General features: G+C 37.1%; 2 protein-coding genes across 2 annotated transcripts; both read left to right on the top strand.

Annotated features, from left to right (window-relative positions):
• Nucleotides 1–2,170: 2,170 nt before the first annotated feature.
• LOC138330527 (neuronal acetylcholine receptor subunit alpha-7-like) lies at nucleotides 2,171–4,125 on the top strand. The gene is made up of 2 exons (XM_069278096.1): nucleotides 2,171–3,342; nucleotides 4,098–4,125. The coding sequence occupies exons 1-2, from the start codon at nucleotides 2,171–2,173 to the stop codon at nucleotides 4,123–4,125; spliced, it is 1,200 nt and encodes a 399-aa protein (XP_069134197.1).
• A 211-nt stretch (nucleotides 4,126–4,336) lies between these two features.
• On the top strand, nucleotides 4,337–5,401 carry LOC138330526 (neuronal acetylcholine receptor subunit alpha-7-like). Its single transcript, XM_069278095.1, has one exon. It carries the CDS (start codon nucleotides 4,337–4,339, stop codon nucleotides 5,399–5,401), a length of 1,065 nt encoding a protein of 354 aa, XP_069134196.1.
• The last annotated feature ends 9,363 nt before the right edge of the window (nucleotides 5,402–14,764 follow it).

The raw sequence follows: 14,764 nt of genomic DNA, 5'->3' as shown, positions 1-14,764 counted from the left end.
TAACTCCTTTTTGGTGACAGTAATGGGAGGATTGATGGTAAATTTAATGAGGCGCACTAATGTTTAACTTGTCATTAACTTCAACAAAGTTGAACAATTCAAACAAAACGAACATTCCTTAAATTTAAGGAAACCCTTAACTTAAATTTCTCCATAGGCAAGTATTACAGATTTTAAAGAAGGCTTCTGCACTTCAGATTTTTTCCTTAACTTTTTTTTAATGCTTTTTATGGCAAAATTTAAGGAATTAAAGGAATTCAACCGGCGCGCCTAACTTCCTTCATGATGAGCGTCAGACCGATATCAACCATAGAATTTCAGTCACGTTTACTAAACGGTGGTAAAGTCTAAAATTACCACACAAAGAAAAAATCCAATAAATATTTTACAGTCATATCCTTTGTATTTAAAAGATTGAACAATATGATTGATAGACCCATGAAGTTTTGTTTCCGTCATCCAAGAGGGCTTGAGGACGAGGTCTGTATTTGAAACCCTATTGTCTCATTGCTAAAGTATTTGCACTTTTGTGTCGCATGATATTGATTCGTGGCTTTTGTTACTTTAACCCTGAAATCAGACAAAAAATATTGACTGCAATAAGCACATTTTACCATTAAAAAAGTGAAAAGTTTTATTACCTAGTCTCTCCGTAGCTTTTCGTTTTGTTATTTTAATTTACAAGGTGAGGAGTAACAAAGCCTATTTATTTTCTTGCCAGTGCCAGCAGTCACTGATGCTACCTATTTTATGAACATCCGGTTCTCTACAACTTGTTAGTGGATAGATAAATGTATTCTGTCGTTTTGAAGTAATGAATCAATTTGAAATGTTATTTTGGGAAGTTCATTTTGCTATCTTCTTTATCTCTCTATACATATATATTCATTACGAAATAAATCGATTTGATCATAGGTTAAAAGCACCCATTTAGATCGTTTTATGATTTGCTTCTTCGGTCAGACCAGCAGTCAGATACCATACACCATCCGAGTAAGCTAAAATCACCAAATTAAGTTTGCAAACGCAGGTCATTTTTTTCTTTAATATTTCTCAACAAGTCGACTGCCAAGTTCAGTGGTTCATCATTGGAGATCGTGTTACAAACGCGACTATATTCGGTAAGTTTTTCATTATTTGCAATAATAAAATGTGTAAAAATTATAAACTGCGTCTGCAACAATTGATTAATGATTAAAGTTTGAACAATACAAATGTATTCTTTTACAAATTTTCGGCCTCTTGGTCATCCTTAGGTATATGAAAACAAAAAACCAGATATGTAAAATCCATCTTGAACTTCTTCATATGATCATATCATTATATACTATAGTAGCCTGAGGATAGCAAAAAGGCCGAAAACTTGTAATAGAAGAAAAAATTTACTGTTTAAATTACATTATTTTCTACCTCTGGAGGCCGACTTTTTGAAGGTTCAAGTTTAATTTTAATAAAAAATAAATATGTTTTATGTTATTATGGAGCTATGTGTACTATAAATAAATAAATGGTGAAGCTATTTACGGTGAGTGTAAAATATGATTTTGTGTCATACACTTGATTCGTCATAACACGAAAAATCTAAAAAAGAACAATGAAAATATTTGCTACATGCTACAATCAAGATTGAATTATTGAATTCATTGTCCGTTTAGAGATCTATCTTGAGCATTGGCGTTTTAGTATCTTAGAGCAAAGATTTGGTTAGCTAAAAAGGTAGCTGTGAAAATAGCATAATAGTACCAAGTCGTCGCAAAAACAAATTTACAGTTATCGATTGAAATGCTGGGGATAAAGATATATTTTATTACGTTCTCAAAATCGATATCCAGGTTTGAAATAACATTTTTTCTTTACGTAATTCAATTATATCATGTCACTTGGATTAAAACAACGATTATTTCTAGTTATACCTGATGCATAATTGTTGTTTGTTTAACAGTCGTATAATGTGACCGATGAGATGTAGTTTGGTGTCTTCGGCGGTATGCTTCAGTGAGACTGTGCTATCAAAAAGGCAAGAATTCCACTATCACAAGGAGACACAAAACAAGCATACCATAGCCTTCAAAACATAAAGATACCCACAAACACAGCCACTCATACGGGGAGGCTGTCCTAACACGATCCTAGTTGTTAAGAGGACGTTAAACATCACAAACCAAACAACATGGCGGCTGCACAACTTGGACTGTGTGTTCTACTTTTACACGTGATGAGGACGCCTGTCAGGGGGGAGAGTGGTTCCATGGATGACTGGATACGTCTGACTAATACACTTCTATCCAACTATACAAGGGAAATCTTTCCACTCCACAACTTCAGTGACACACTAAACATTGATATATCGATGTTTCTCATGTCCATTATCGATTTCGATGAACTTTCCGGCGTTATAACATTAAGTGCGGGTATTATACTTACATGGCCGGATTTTCGCTTACAATGGACGCCAAACGATTATGGTGGTATCCAGAAAATACGGATTAATTCACTAAAAGTTTGGGTACCAAAAGTTTACGTCATCAACGCTGCAGATGACTTTCGGCAGTTTGGTGCTGATGAGTATGACCTTGACATTACCAATACTGGTAACTGTGAGTATGTTCCCGGGAAACTCTTAAAGGCCACGTGCACAGTTGACATGTCAAAATTTCCCATTGATACACAGATTTGCAGCATCCAGATAATGCTATGGCGATCGCCTTCGAATGTGAAACTGTCCATCAGCAAATCGCATATCTTGATGACGTGGTACGCACCTAACGGTGAGTGGAGTGTCGACAAAACCGATGTTTCATTCTTCATGGGCTATGGTACACCATCTACGACCCTGGACTTCACTGTTCATATGTCTCGACGATACCAGTATTTCATTGTATCCATGACGATCCCCATCATGTTGTTGTGTTTCCTCAATCCTTTCGTGTTCCTGCTGCCTGCCTCCTCAGGCGAACGAATCTCTTATACAATAACCATGTTTCTGTCGCTGACAGTGTATATGACACTCATCAATGACATCCTTCCGAAAGTGTCTGAAAACATGGCGGGGATGACCTACTTTTTATTGGCAGTCATGTTCTACAGTGGAATCATGGTCCTGCTCACCATCTTCACACTTCGATGTGACAGTATCGAGGATGTTCGTGAATTCCCAATGTGGCTTCGGCAGTTTGCTGGTCACTTCTGCAAAGTCAGAAAAAATCAAATTTTCAATCATGCAAGACCTTCTGAAGGGTTTGTGGCTAATGAGCAAGGAGAACCGGAAGTTGACAAAGCGGATGTTGAAGATCCGAAATGCCTTCGTGTTCAACACAAAGACATAATGCGCATCATTGACAGGTCTCTGTTTGGTTTCTCCATTCTGTCTATTTTTATCATCGTCACGTTTTTTGGGGGGGGGGTTTTCTTTCCGCATACTCACTCCTTAATTTAATTTTCGAGTTTTCGTTTTTGTACATACCAAACAAAATTTGACAGCTTGATCCGTATTACAAACCTCTACTCGGTCTATTATTAGTGTGTTTTGATTGGAACTCTAAGATTGTTTTTAGCCAGTATCTATTGAGTTACTGCATCTTGTGGTAGTCAAAACCGAACAGATCTCATTATATACTCTGAATAAAAATATGCATTGTATGGCCCCTGTGGGCAATGTGATATATGAAGTGTTTTATTTACCCCGAAATGTGGTGATATTTCCCCGAGGGCTTAGCTGTTATATAAATATAATCCTAGGTAAGAATATCATTTATTTATTAACGGATTAAGGAGTTATTAGATTCGCTGAGCAAATACTTTAATATACCACTTGTATGTGAAAAAACTATATTGTTACATACCATTTTCGAAAGAATTCTGAGCTTCATATCGGCAGTGTTTGTTTTTCTTACTCTTCATCATCTCTTGTAGTAAGATAATCATCAGTGTTATATATTTACAACATGTACCAATATTTACATTCTACTTATCGTTTTCTGCTTACTCTATATAAACCTGATTGGTGTATATAAGGGTATGAATGCCCATCTTGTCAAGCATTAGCTGCAATATCGTAGCTCAAAAGACTTTAATACAGATAATGATGTCGTCTTTAGAGCTACAATTGGTGCCTATTACTGCTAATGGAGCAAATAAATGATCGTGCAAACCATTATTAAACCGTTTGTATGCATTTTATCTTACTTGTATTACATCGCTTATCTACTAGGCAATAAAAATTGAACCGTATAGAATATCAAATTCACAGCGAGACATTATTTTTTTCATTTATAAATATGGGAGGCTGTCCAACACGATCCTAGTTGTTAAGAGGACGTTAAACAACAACAACAACATGGCGGCTGCACAACTTGGACTGTGTGTTCTACTTTTACACGTGATGAGGACGCCTGTCAGGGGGGAGAGTGGTTCCATGGATGACTGGATACGTCTGACTAATACACTTCTATCCAACTATACAAGGGAAATCTTTCCCCTCTACAACTTCAGTGACACACTAAACATTGATATATCGATGTTTCTCATGTCCATTATCGATTTCGATGAACTTTCTGGCGTTATAACATTAAGTGCGGGCATTATACTTACATGGCCGGATTTTCGCTTAAAATGGACGCCAAACGATTATGGTGGTATCCAGAAAATAAGGATTAATTCACTAAAAGTTTGGGTACCAAAAGTTTACGTCATCAACGCTGCGGATGACTTTCGGCAGTTTGGTGCGGATGAGTATGACCTTGACATTACCAATACTGGTAACTGTGAGTATGTTCCCGGGAAACTCTTAAAGGCCACGTGCACAGTTGACATGTCAAAATTTCCCATTGATACACAGATTTGCAGCATCCAAATAATGCTATGGCGATCTCCGTCCAATGTGAAACTGACCATCAGTAAATCGCATATTTTGATGACGTGGTACGCACCTAACGGTGAGTGGAGTGTAGACAAAACCGATGTTTCATTCTTCATGGGCTATGGTACACCATCGACGACCCTGGACTTCACTGTTCATATGTCTCGACGATACCAGTATTTCATTGTATCCATGACGATCCCCATCATGTTGTTGTGTTTCCTCAATCCTTTCGTGTTCCTGCTGCCTGCCTCCTCAGGCGAACGAATCTCTTATACAATAACCATGTTTCTGTCGCTGACAGTGTATATGACACTCATCAATGACATCCTTCCGAAAGTGTCTGAAAACATGGCGGGGATGACCTACTTTTTATTGGCAGTCATGTTCTACAGTGGAATCATGGTCCTGCTCACCATCTTCACACTTCGATGTGACAGTATCGAGAATGTTCGTGAATTCCCAATGTGGCTTCGGCAGTTTGCTGGTCACTTCTGCAAAGTCAGAAAAAATCAAATTTTCAATCATGCAAGACCGTTCTGAAGGGTTTGTGGCTAATGAGCAAGGAGAACCGGAAGTTGACAAAGCGGATGTTGAAGATCCGAAATGCCTTCGTGTTCAACACAAAGACATAATGCGCATCATTGACAGGTCTCTGTTTGGTTTCTCCATTCTGTCTATTTTTATCATCGTCACGTGGTTTCTATCCGCATACCACTCTTAATTTAATTTCGAGTTTTCGTTTTGTACACCAAACAAAAGTTGAAGCTTGATCCGTATTCAATCCACTACTCGGCTAATTTGGTGTTTGAGTGAACTCTGTGAGTTGTTGAGGCAGTATCTTTGAGTTCGATTCTTGTGGTTGTCAAAACCGTACAGAGCTCATGATGTGTCTGATTATATTATGCATTTATGGCCCCGGTGGCAGTGTGATATGAAGGTTTATTTACCCGAATGTGTGATATTTCCCGAGGGCTTGCTGTTATAATAATAATCATAGGTATAATATCATTTATTTAGTAAGGTTATGGTGTTATTAGATTCTCTGGACAAATACTTAATATACATTGTATGTGAAAAAACTATATTGTTACATACCATTTTCGAAAGAATTCTGAGCTTCATATCGGCAGTGTTTGTTTTTCTTACTCTTCATCATCTCTTGTAGTAAGATAATCATCAGTGTTATATTTACAACATGTACCAATATTTACATTCTACTTATCTCGTTTTCTGCTTACTCTATATAAACCTGATTGGTGTATATAAGGGTATGAATGCCCATCTTGTCAAGCATTAGCTGCAATATCGTAGCTCAAAAGACTTTAATACAGATAATGATGTCGTCTTTAGAGCTACAATTGGTGCCTATTACTGCTAATGGAGCAAATAAATGATCGTGCAAACCATTATTAAACCGTTTGTATGCATTTTATCTTACATGTATTACATCGCTTATCTACTAGGCAATAAAATGGAACCGTATAGAATATCAAATTCACAGCGAGACATTATTTTTTTCATTTATAAATATGATGGTATTTTTGAAGGAAGATTATACGACCTGTCTACAAATTATGAATTTGAAGTCTAATGAGTGGTCAAATCGATATTAAGAATGGTCGTTTCTTTAAGACAAAAATAATATAAAATGCATGTATACGCTTAAAATAATTGGAAACCTACAACAAAGTATAGAAAATAGTGTCCGAGTGATTTTCTGATGCAGTGCATATAGGCACCATTTCGTACCCGGCCGAAAGGTATAGTAGGCCAGGTGCGTATATTCGTTCTAGTCAACCTAGTATAAAATATATGATAAGCAGCAAAATGAATTTGAAAAACAGTTTAATAATTTATTTTTGTTTCAAAAACGATAAAGCAGAATTATGATGTTTACATTTTCCTTATGAAATATTGTGCAGACTTGGGCGCCCGTACATTATAGTTACTTCTGTATTTAAACATGACTGTAGCAGTCTAATATCGATGTCTTCATAGAAGTGTTTTTGTTATTCAAATACTACCATTATTGTCAAGAAATAAAATCCTTTTAATTAATCTGCATAAGAGTTGTATTTGATTGTTTGTTTTTATTCGGTATTTTAGAGGGAACTATATTGAGATGGTTTGAAGATAGGCAATTCCATTTATTGAACCTGGTAGCGTCATCACTACTGCAGCCGAGAAATTCGACCGATATAATTCTTTATTCCCAATGTTTTGGAGGGAAATAATTTAAAATAATAAATGTTACCAGAAGAGATCTACAGTTGATATGAAACAAACCTGTTGTTGGAAGGTAAATAGCATTAGCTGCCAAACGGGGGTACCCTAAAATCTCGATAAGATGCCACGGCTTATATTCTTTTGTTTTGTAGGAAATCCCAGGCTTATTTTCGAGAACGGTCTATTTTAAAACCCGTTTCGTTATCAAAGTCAGATATCCTACAGAGTTTATAAGATATGATGCTTACTTACGAGACCGGCTTACTTTCGAAACCTTTCATCTGCGTTCAAATTAAACAACAAAATCAATAAATAAAAAATGAAAATAAATAAATAAATAAAAATGAAAATAAATAAATAAATAAAAGTTGAACATACATTTATTTGATAATGCATGTAATATATTTACCGTCAAAACGTTCATGTTCGCCATATCTTTTACAAACAAATCCTCCATTAGGATCAAAGGACTAAGACCCTGTCTAATAACAGTTCATTGCTTTCATACATTCCATCGCTACAAGAAAGTCAGGAATCGTGATTCCATGATGTAGAAAGCTATTCTAAATCTTGTCATTTTAACCGATTTTGCCCGATCGCGATTTACTGCCAGTCAGTGCTAAGCAAAATGTTTCAGCATTATGCTATTCAGAATATCTGATTATTTTTGAACTAATTGTAATTTTAGAAATCAAAAGTAAAGGGGTGAACATGTTCTTTGTTGAAATGTTATTAAAAATATTTTAAAGTAGAAATGATATTTTTGCAGCTTTTGTCTGCAAATATTGAGTTTGTGAACTGATTGAAGAAGTAGGTCATAGTGACCTAGTTAGGGATTTGCTCTATTTTAGCAATAAAAACTCAATGATTTTGCTGAAAAACTTCACTTTCAACCAATTATTAGGTTGAGATTGACATTTAGCACTGCATGAGGACCTTTACATGATTTAAGAATAAGTTAAGATGATAGCATCCTAAGGTCACCTGGGCTACGTAGTAATAAAATAAATAGGGCATGCATGCATATTCAATGAATGGTATCGCCATTATATAATCTAAGCATCGTCTGATTTTTGCATGTTAAAAGCAGATTTTAAGTTATTCTAAATTGTTTTATGGCGAAATCCCAAAGAACGCGTTCACATGCATTGCAAGTAGGATGGTAGAAATTATGAAGGCGACTAAATTTGTGATTTTAATGTCGGATGTTAGACATTGTTATTGTAATGGACAGTTTAATCCCAATAATGTTTTTTGTTGTACCAAAAATAAACAGAAAAATTAGACAAAACTCAGTCAGAATATTTAGCGGAATTTTAGATAACTCTAGATCTACATGTAAACATTTACAAATCTATAAATGTGTATGACCCTTATTTAGCCATTATCATGTGCACGAACGTGCGTGCCCCCGGTGTTTGACGGATATGGGCGCGACAGGGTTCCCTTCTTTGTAAATAATGTCAGTCTTACCACTGATATTTGATCCTCACTGGGCCAGTTCGCGCCAGTTGCTGACCCTTTTGTTTTGACTAACCAGGCTCGCATCAGTAGAGGTCAGCATCATCACCACACACGTGTGTATACTCACATTTCGCGCGAAGGAGTTCGAGGTACAATGTACTCGTAGCAGAATATACGCACATATAATACGTTGGTAAGTAAAATAACTCTGTATGGAATCATTCAGTTTATAATCTTAATTTCTGCCTTACAAAACTAACAAAATGGAAGGCACAGCAAGCACCCTCATGCAGCTGAAGTTTACTACCGAACTTGGCCGGTTGACCGGCACAGGGACACGAGATTGTGTTACAGTTTGTATTCATCATATCGATCCCTTGTCTTTTAATAGTTATCGGACTTGTAAAGGTCTTGATATATGTAGACAATATATGTGATTATACCATGTTTGATGTAATGAACTTTATGAACGTTAACTAAATAATTTAAGTTGTAACTAACTTTCGGGTCCCTATGACTGTCGTCTGTTCCGGTTTAATGTTTATTTATGTGTATGGTAAAGAAACCCCGGAGTTTCGGCCGTTAGACTTTTTACTTTCACTTTTTCACATACTTTTTCATCAAATGTTATTTACATTTATTTTGAAATATTTTTAAGTCTCTCAATAATATGCATATCTAGAATTAGTATGCTTTTCGGATGTTTTTTCGCTACAAAAAACAATCAAAGTACTGTAAGTACTGCAGCCCGTAACCCTTTGTGTGATTTTAAAAGTTGAAAAACTATACAATTTGACAACGGTGTTCAATAAGTTCAATGCGTGTAGTATTGGACAATTGGTATAATCAAATAGAAATGAATGGTTTGAGTAATATAATGACATGTTTTGTCAGAGGATAGCCTCCATATCAAAGTTTTTTAATAATATAACTGACAAGTTTTGCCATACGAGATTACGTTTATGTCAAAGGTTTTTTTTATCGATAATTATTGCACATATTTATATTGCATAGATATAGTCTTCGCATATGATGCTTGTAAAAGTGAAAGTAGTGAATCAATATTTGTTTTTATATATGCTTTCCTTCGTGTCAAGACATGAAACAATTTTGTTCAACTTCTTAAAAAACAATTAATAATTATTACAAAGTGGAAGGGATATTATGTAACAATAATTCGAATGATATTACGATTACATTTGACATAATAATACAAAGGTTCCTTAGAATTGTAAGGAGTGGATATAACGTCAATGATAGTTACCCCTCGAGTATTAGGGATGCAGGTCAACTCAGTAGTATCGCATCCTATATATATATTATATGGTTAGGTTTGACCGCTAAAACCCTTATAACGGTAATTGGCAGTAATGGGACATTTAAGATACCTATTTCTATGTGTATTACCTGAACTATTTCGTCACACTGACACTAATTCTGTCCACTGGTCATGAATTGTTTTACCTGTTACTACTATAACATTTATATGAGTGCAAATTGCTACCATAAATATCACTAATGAATGCTTATTCCTTCGAAACTTCCTTAAAAAATAATTTACGATTGTAGTGTTTTACAAATAACGAAAATGACGAAAATACGACATAATTTACGATTGCAGTGTTTTCAATAGCTCTAATCGTATTTATCTTTTGTACAATCCACAGAAACTACTCGACATTATAAACCACCAGCTCAGTAAATCACCAGGAACACTGCCCTTGACAACGTCAGACATCAGACTCCATAACGACGCATTGTCCATCACTATTGTGACACCTCGACACAAACATACGACACATCGGGTGACACATTCCGGACGCAACACCTGGTGTCTTATTTGGTAACCACCCGTCAACTAGAGACACGTGAGACGTTAAATGAGTGAATCTGACGATGACAACATGGCGTACGTGTCGTTGAAAAGTTTGTTAGCAAATAACCTGACTACTAACAGGTATCAGGCAACAAACCATACGACAAATTCGGCGATACATGAGACGTCAGATTCGCCGACACACCAGGTTTCAAATTCAACGACGACACATCAGACTTCGCATTCGGCGATACAACAGACGTCAAATTCAGCGACACCAGAGGTGTCACATTCGGCGACACTACATCATGTGTCACATTTGGCGACACCAGATGCGTCACATTCGCCGATAGATTTGGAGACGCAGCAGGCTTTGAATTCGGTAATAAATCCGGATTCATATTTGCCGACACAACAGGCGCCAGATTCGGCGACACAAATAGTGTCACATTCAACGACACAGCAAACGTCAAATCCAGAAACACCAGAGGCGTCACATCCTGTGATACAACATGTGTCGCGTTCGGCAACCCGCCAAATGACACATCCAGACATATACGCGACGTCAGATCAAGAGACCCATCCGTCGAGTTACAAGATAAAAAGTCCGCCAACTGTTCCAGCAACACATCAAGCAAAACATCATTTGATGCATCCGGCGACGAAGGAGATGACACAGCACCTTCACGAGAATGCCGCCATTTCATCAGAAGTGTTGTGTCAAACGAAACAGTCGGACTCTCTCGGAAAATCACACATGGAAGAGAGCTTCTACAAATGTGAATTCTGCCCAAGAATGTTCTATACTTTCTATGCTTTCCAGAATCATATGACGACTGTACATGCTAACCATGAGGACACCATTTCACCAGTAGTATACACGTATGGTATTTGTGGTCGGAAAAATCTCACACCTGCTGCTTCTGAGAGACATTTAACGAAACATAGCCACCAGGACAAGAAAACATGGAACTGTGAAGATTGTGGAAAGTGTTACAGCACACACAACGCGTTAAAGACTCACGCTATGTCACACATGCAAAATAAGCCATACAAATGTGATATATGTGGAAAGGGCTTTGTAACGTTATCAAAAGAACGGCGGCACAAAATTGTACATCTGAAGGAGAAGCCTCACAAATGTACCATATGTAATAGGGGTTTCAGTCTGGAGTCCTTTCTACGTGTACATTCCTTGAGCCATACAGGGCACTATCAGTACCACTATAAGTGTGACCATTGTGGATCGAGATCAAAGGTGTCAAACCTGCTACTAGAAAGTGGTGGCAAATCGCATCGGTGCCAGTACTGTTATAAAGAAAACACGCTACTTTCTGATTTATTGTGGCAGAAAGTCACAGAAACGGGAGAGCGTCTTTTCTCTTGTGATGTCTGTGGAAGGGCATTCGGTAAATTTGTCAATTTACAGCGACACATAAAAGCAGATCATTCTGAACAGATCTTCCCCTGCTGTAGGAAAAATGTCGATGATGACAACTTTGGTTGTATACTGATACCAACGATGCCTAGGTATTTGGAAGACGTGACTAGTGATGCTAAACAGGCACTCTCTCAATTAATCAACGTGCGTAACAACACGGGAGGCGTGGCTAATGAGAATGAACAGACAATTCAACATTCACCTAGTACACGTGACAACTCCATGGGCGTGGTAAGCGAGGATGAACAGACACTCTCTCAACCATCCAATGTACAGTGCAACTCCATGGGCGTTGTTAGCGTGAATGAACAGACGTTTTCTCAACCACCAAGTGTTCAATACAACTCCTTGGGCGTGGTTAGCGAGAATGCACAGACATTTTCTCAACCACCAAGTGTTCGATACAACTCCTTGGGCGTGGTTAGCGAGAATGAACAGACATTTTCTCAACCACCAAGTGCTCGATACAACTCCATGAGCGTGGCGAGTGAGGATGAACAGACATTTTCTCAACCATCAAGTGCTCGATACAACTCCATGAGCGTGGTGAGTGAGGATGAACAGACATTTTCTCAACCATCAAGTGCTCGATACAACTCCATGAGCGTGGTGAGTGAGGATGAACAGACATTTTCTCAACCACAAAATGTTCTATACAACTCCATGGGCGTGGTTAGCGAGAATGAACAGACACTCTCTCAACCGAGTGTACGATACAACTCCATGGGCGTGGTTAGCGAGAATGAACAGACATCTTTTCCTACCGGTATAATTTCCAACCCTGAGGGAGGGCTCGTTTGCAATAATTTGCAAGCACATTCCCGACAACCAAATGCACATTTATGCTATACTAATAATGGGTTTTCGAACATTCAGCCACCATACACACACTCAAATATACAGACGTATGTATCCAATGCAGTGTGTATTGAGAATTCAACCGTGGCGGGATTTACAAATCCGAATGAGACTGCTAGCGTTAGTGAAACTTTGAGAGAGGTTGGCCGTGAGAATCAAGACATGTTATTTCGTTTTGAACCGCGTGAGAGTGGCGATATGTGCGACAAGATTTTTGATCGCGAGAATCCAGAAATGTTGTGTTTTGGTTGTGGTGAGGAGGTTAGCGTTTGTGAGAATAATATCGGTGAGATTTCGTGCCCATGCACCGACATTGGTATTGAAGTTTCAGATTTGAGTAAAATATCCAGTGTTATTAGAATAAGTAGTCTAAATGACGACATTGATGACTATACGGATGGTTGTGGAACTATCGTTGGGGAAATTTCAAGTACTCGCGAGTCTCTTTGTGAAGGCGATAACTCCGTTGTAACCATGGTAACCGATGATGTCGAGTCGAATTTTGTTGGAGATGCTAGTCCTATTTGTGATAGGCTTAGAAATAATGATGATAACGACATGGAAACTGGTGACGTCATCGGAAGACTCTGCGAGGAAAGAAAGGTTGTAGAAATAATAGGAAGTTGTGATATTACCTACCTTAGCGTGACGACTGATCTTGGAGGGGTGACTGGCGTTTGTGAGACTTCCGGTGGCCTTGAAATATCCGGTGTGAATGAGATCTGTGATTTCCGTGAGGTGGTTGGAGTTAGTGAGAAAAGCGATTGTATACGAAGTTATAAGATAGGTAACGGATCCTCGGATCTGAAAATGTTCAAATCTGGAGACGGAGTACTGGTGATCGTGTACGATGAAGATAAAAATCCTATTTGTGATGACATCATATAAATGCTACAGAAAAAATATATAGTGTGAACAAAAACATTAGGCTATATAGTACATTGGTCATAATCGCAGGGACTTGGCATGGATTTCTAACCAGCAATCAATGCATTGTATATATGTTTTATAATGTCTATAATACATTTACGTGTATTGACCGATGGTTGGAAATACATGCCATGGCCTAGTCCGCTAAACCTGCCTATATTATTAGGCTTTTTTAATTTTTTTCCCTAATATATAGACTATATATTAGGCAAAAAAAAAAAAAAAATAAAAAAGCCTAATAATATAGGCAGGTTTAGCGGACTAGCCATGGCCAAGTCCCTGTGGAAAATATTAAATATAGAGGCGGGTTATAAAAAATAAACTAGAAGCTAAATCCAAAATCATAAAGTTTGTTAGTTTGTTCTTGTTAGAGATAAAATTCTATAAAAACCAATAGAAATACTATTATCATTTTTGTTTTGAAATTAAAGTTGATTTCAATAACTGGTCTTAAATTGTTTTTTTCTTTCCTCAGGTACCTATGCTAATCTTCATAAGGCTGATCTTCGTTCAAATATGACTTTAGTTTTGGTAAAAAAAACACTTCACCTCTACGGACTATTGAGTATAACCAGTACGTTCCATGACTTTTCAGTTCGGAATGTGAATTTTCCGGATTATCGGGGATCCACTTTACATTGTACCTGTATACATATATAATGTGTGAATTGTCAATATTCGATTACAGTCTGAAAGTATTAAAAAAATGAATAGGCAAAATAAGAGACGAAATACGAATTTACGTTAGACCTACATGAAAATCAATATGTCTCATGAAAAAATCTGAAAAATAGTAAAATACTGAGCGGTAACAAACTTTTATTTGTTTAATGAAGGCAGTTGCCTGTCAGTCGTGTTATTTTCAGATAAGTTCAAGAATGAAATACACATTGTATACATGTCAAAGGAACCAAAGTCCATTTGAAACTATAATCTAAAAACGTAGATCAGAATCATAACAGAGGCCTATATTTTGGCTATAACGTTAGAATCGGAATCTTTCACATGTACCTTGATTTCTAATCGAATCAAAAATTAATTCATTGTACGACTATGGTACAAGAAAACATACAAATGTACCCACCAACAAAGCGTTGTGATCATGTCAGTTGGGTCATGATTGTCAGAATTATCCTGCATGTAGCCTTCCCGTCAGTATCGCTTAAGA

This window comes from Argopecten irradians, chromosome 9 (genome assembly GCF_041381155.1).
Source record: "Argopecten irradians isolate NY chromosome 9, Ai_NY, whole genome shotgun sequence".
Classification (NCBI taxonomy): domain Eukaryota; kingdom Metazoa; phylum Mollusca; class Bivalvia; order Pectinida; family Pectinidae; genus Argopecten; species Argopecten irradians.
The sequence above is the reverse complement of the archived record's forward strand: the minus strand, read 5'-3'. Positions and strand labels throughout refer to the sequence as shown.

Bases quoted from the DNA above. Each gene is read 5' to 3' on its own strand.
- LOC138330527 (XM_069278096.1), top strand. From the start codon at position 2,171: ATGGCGGCTGCACAACTTGGACTGTGTGTTCTACTTTTACACGTGATG. The intron at 3,343-4,097 runs GTCTCTGTTTGG...TGTCGTCTTTAG, and splicing joins ATAATGCGCATCATTGACAG to AGCTACAATTGGTGCCTATT.
- LOC138330526 (XM_069278095.1), top strand. From the start codon at position 4,337: ATGGCGGCTGCACAACTTGGACTGTGTGTTCTACTTTTACACGTGATG.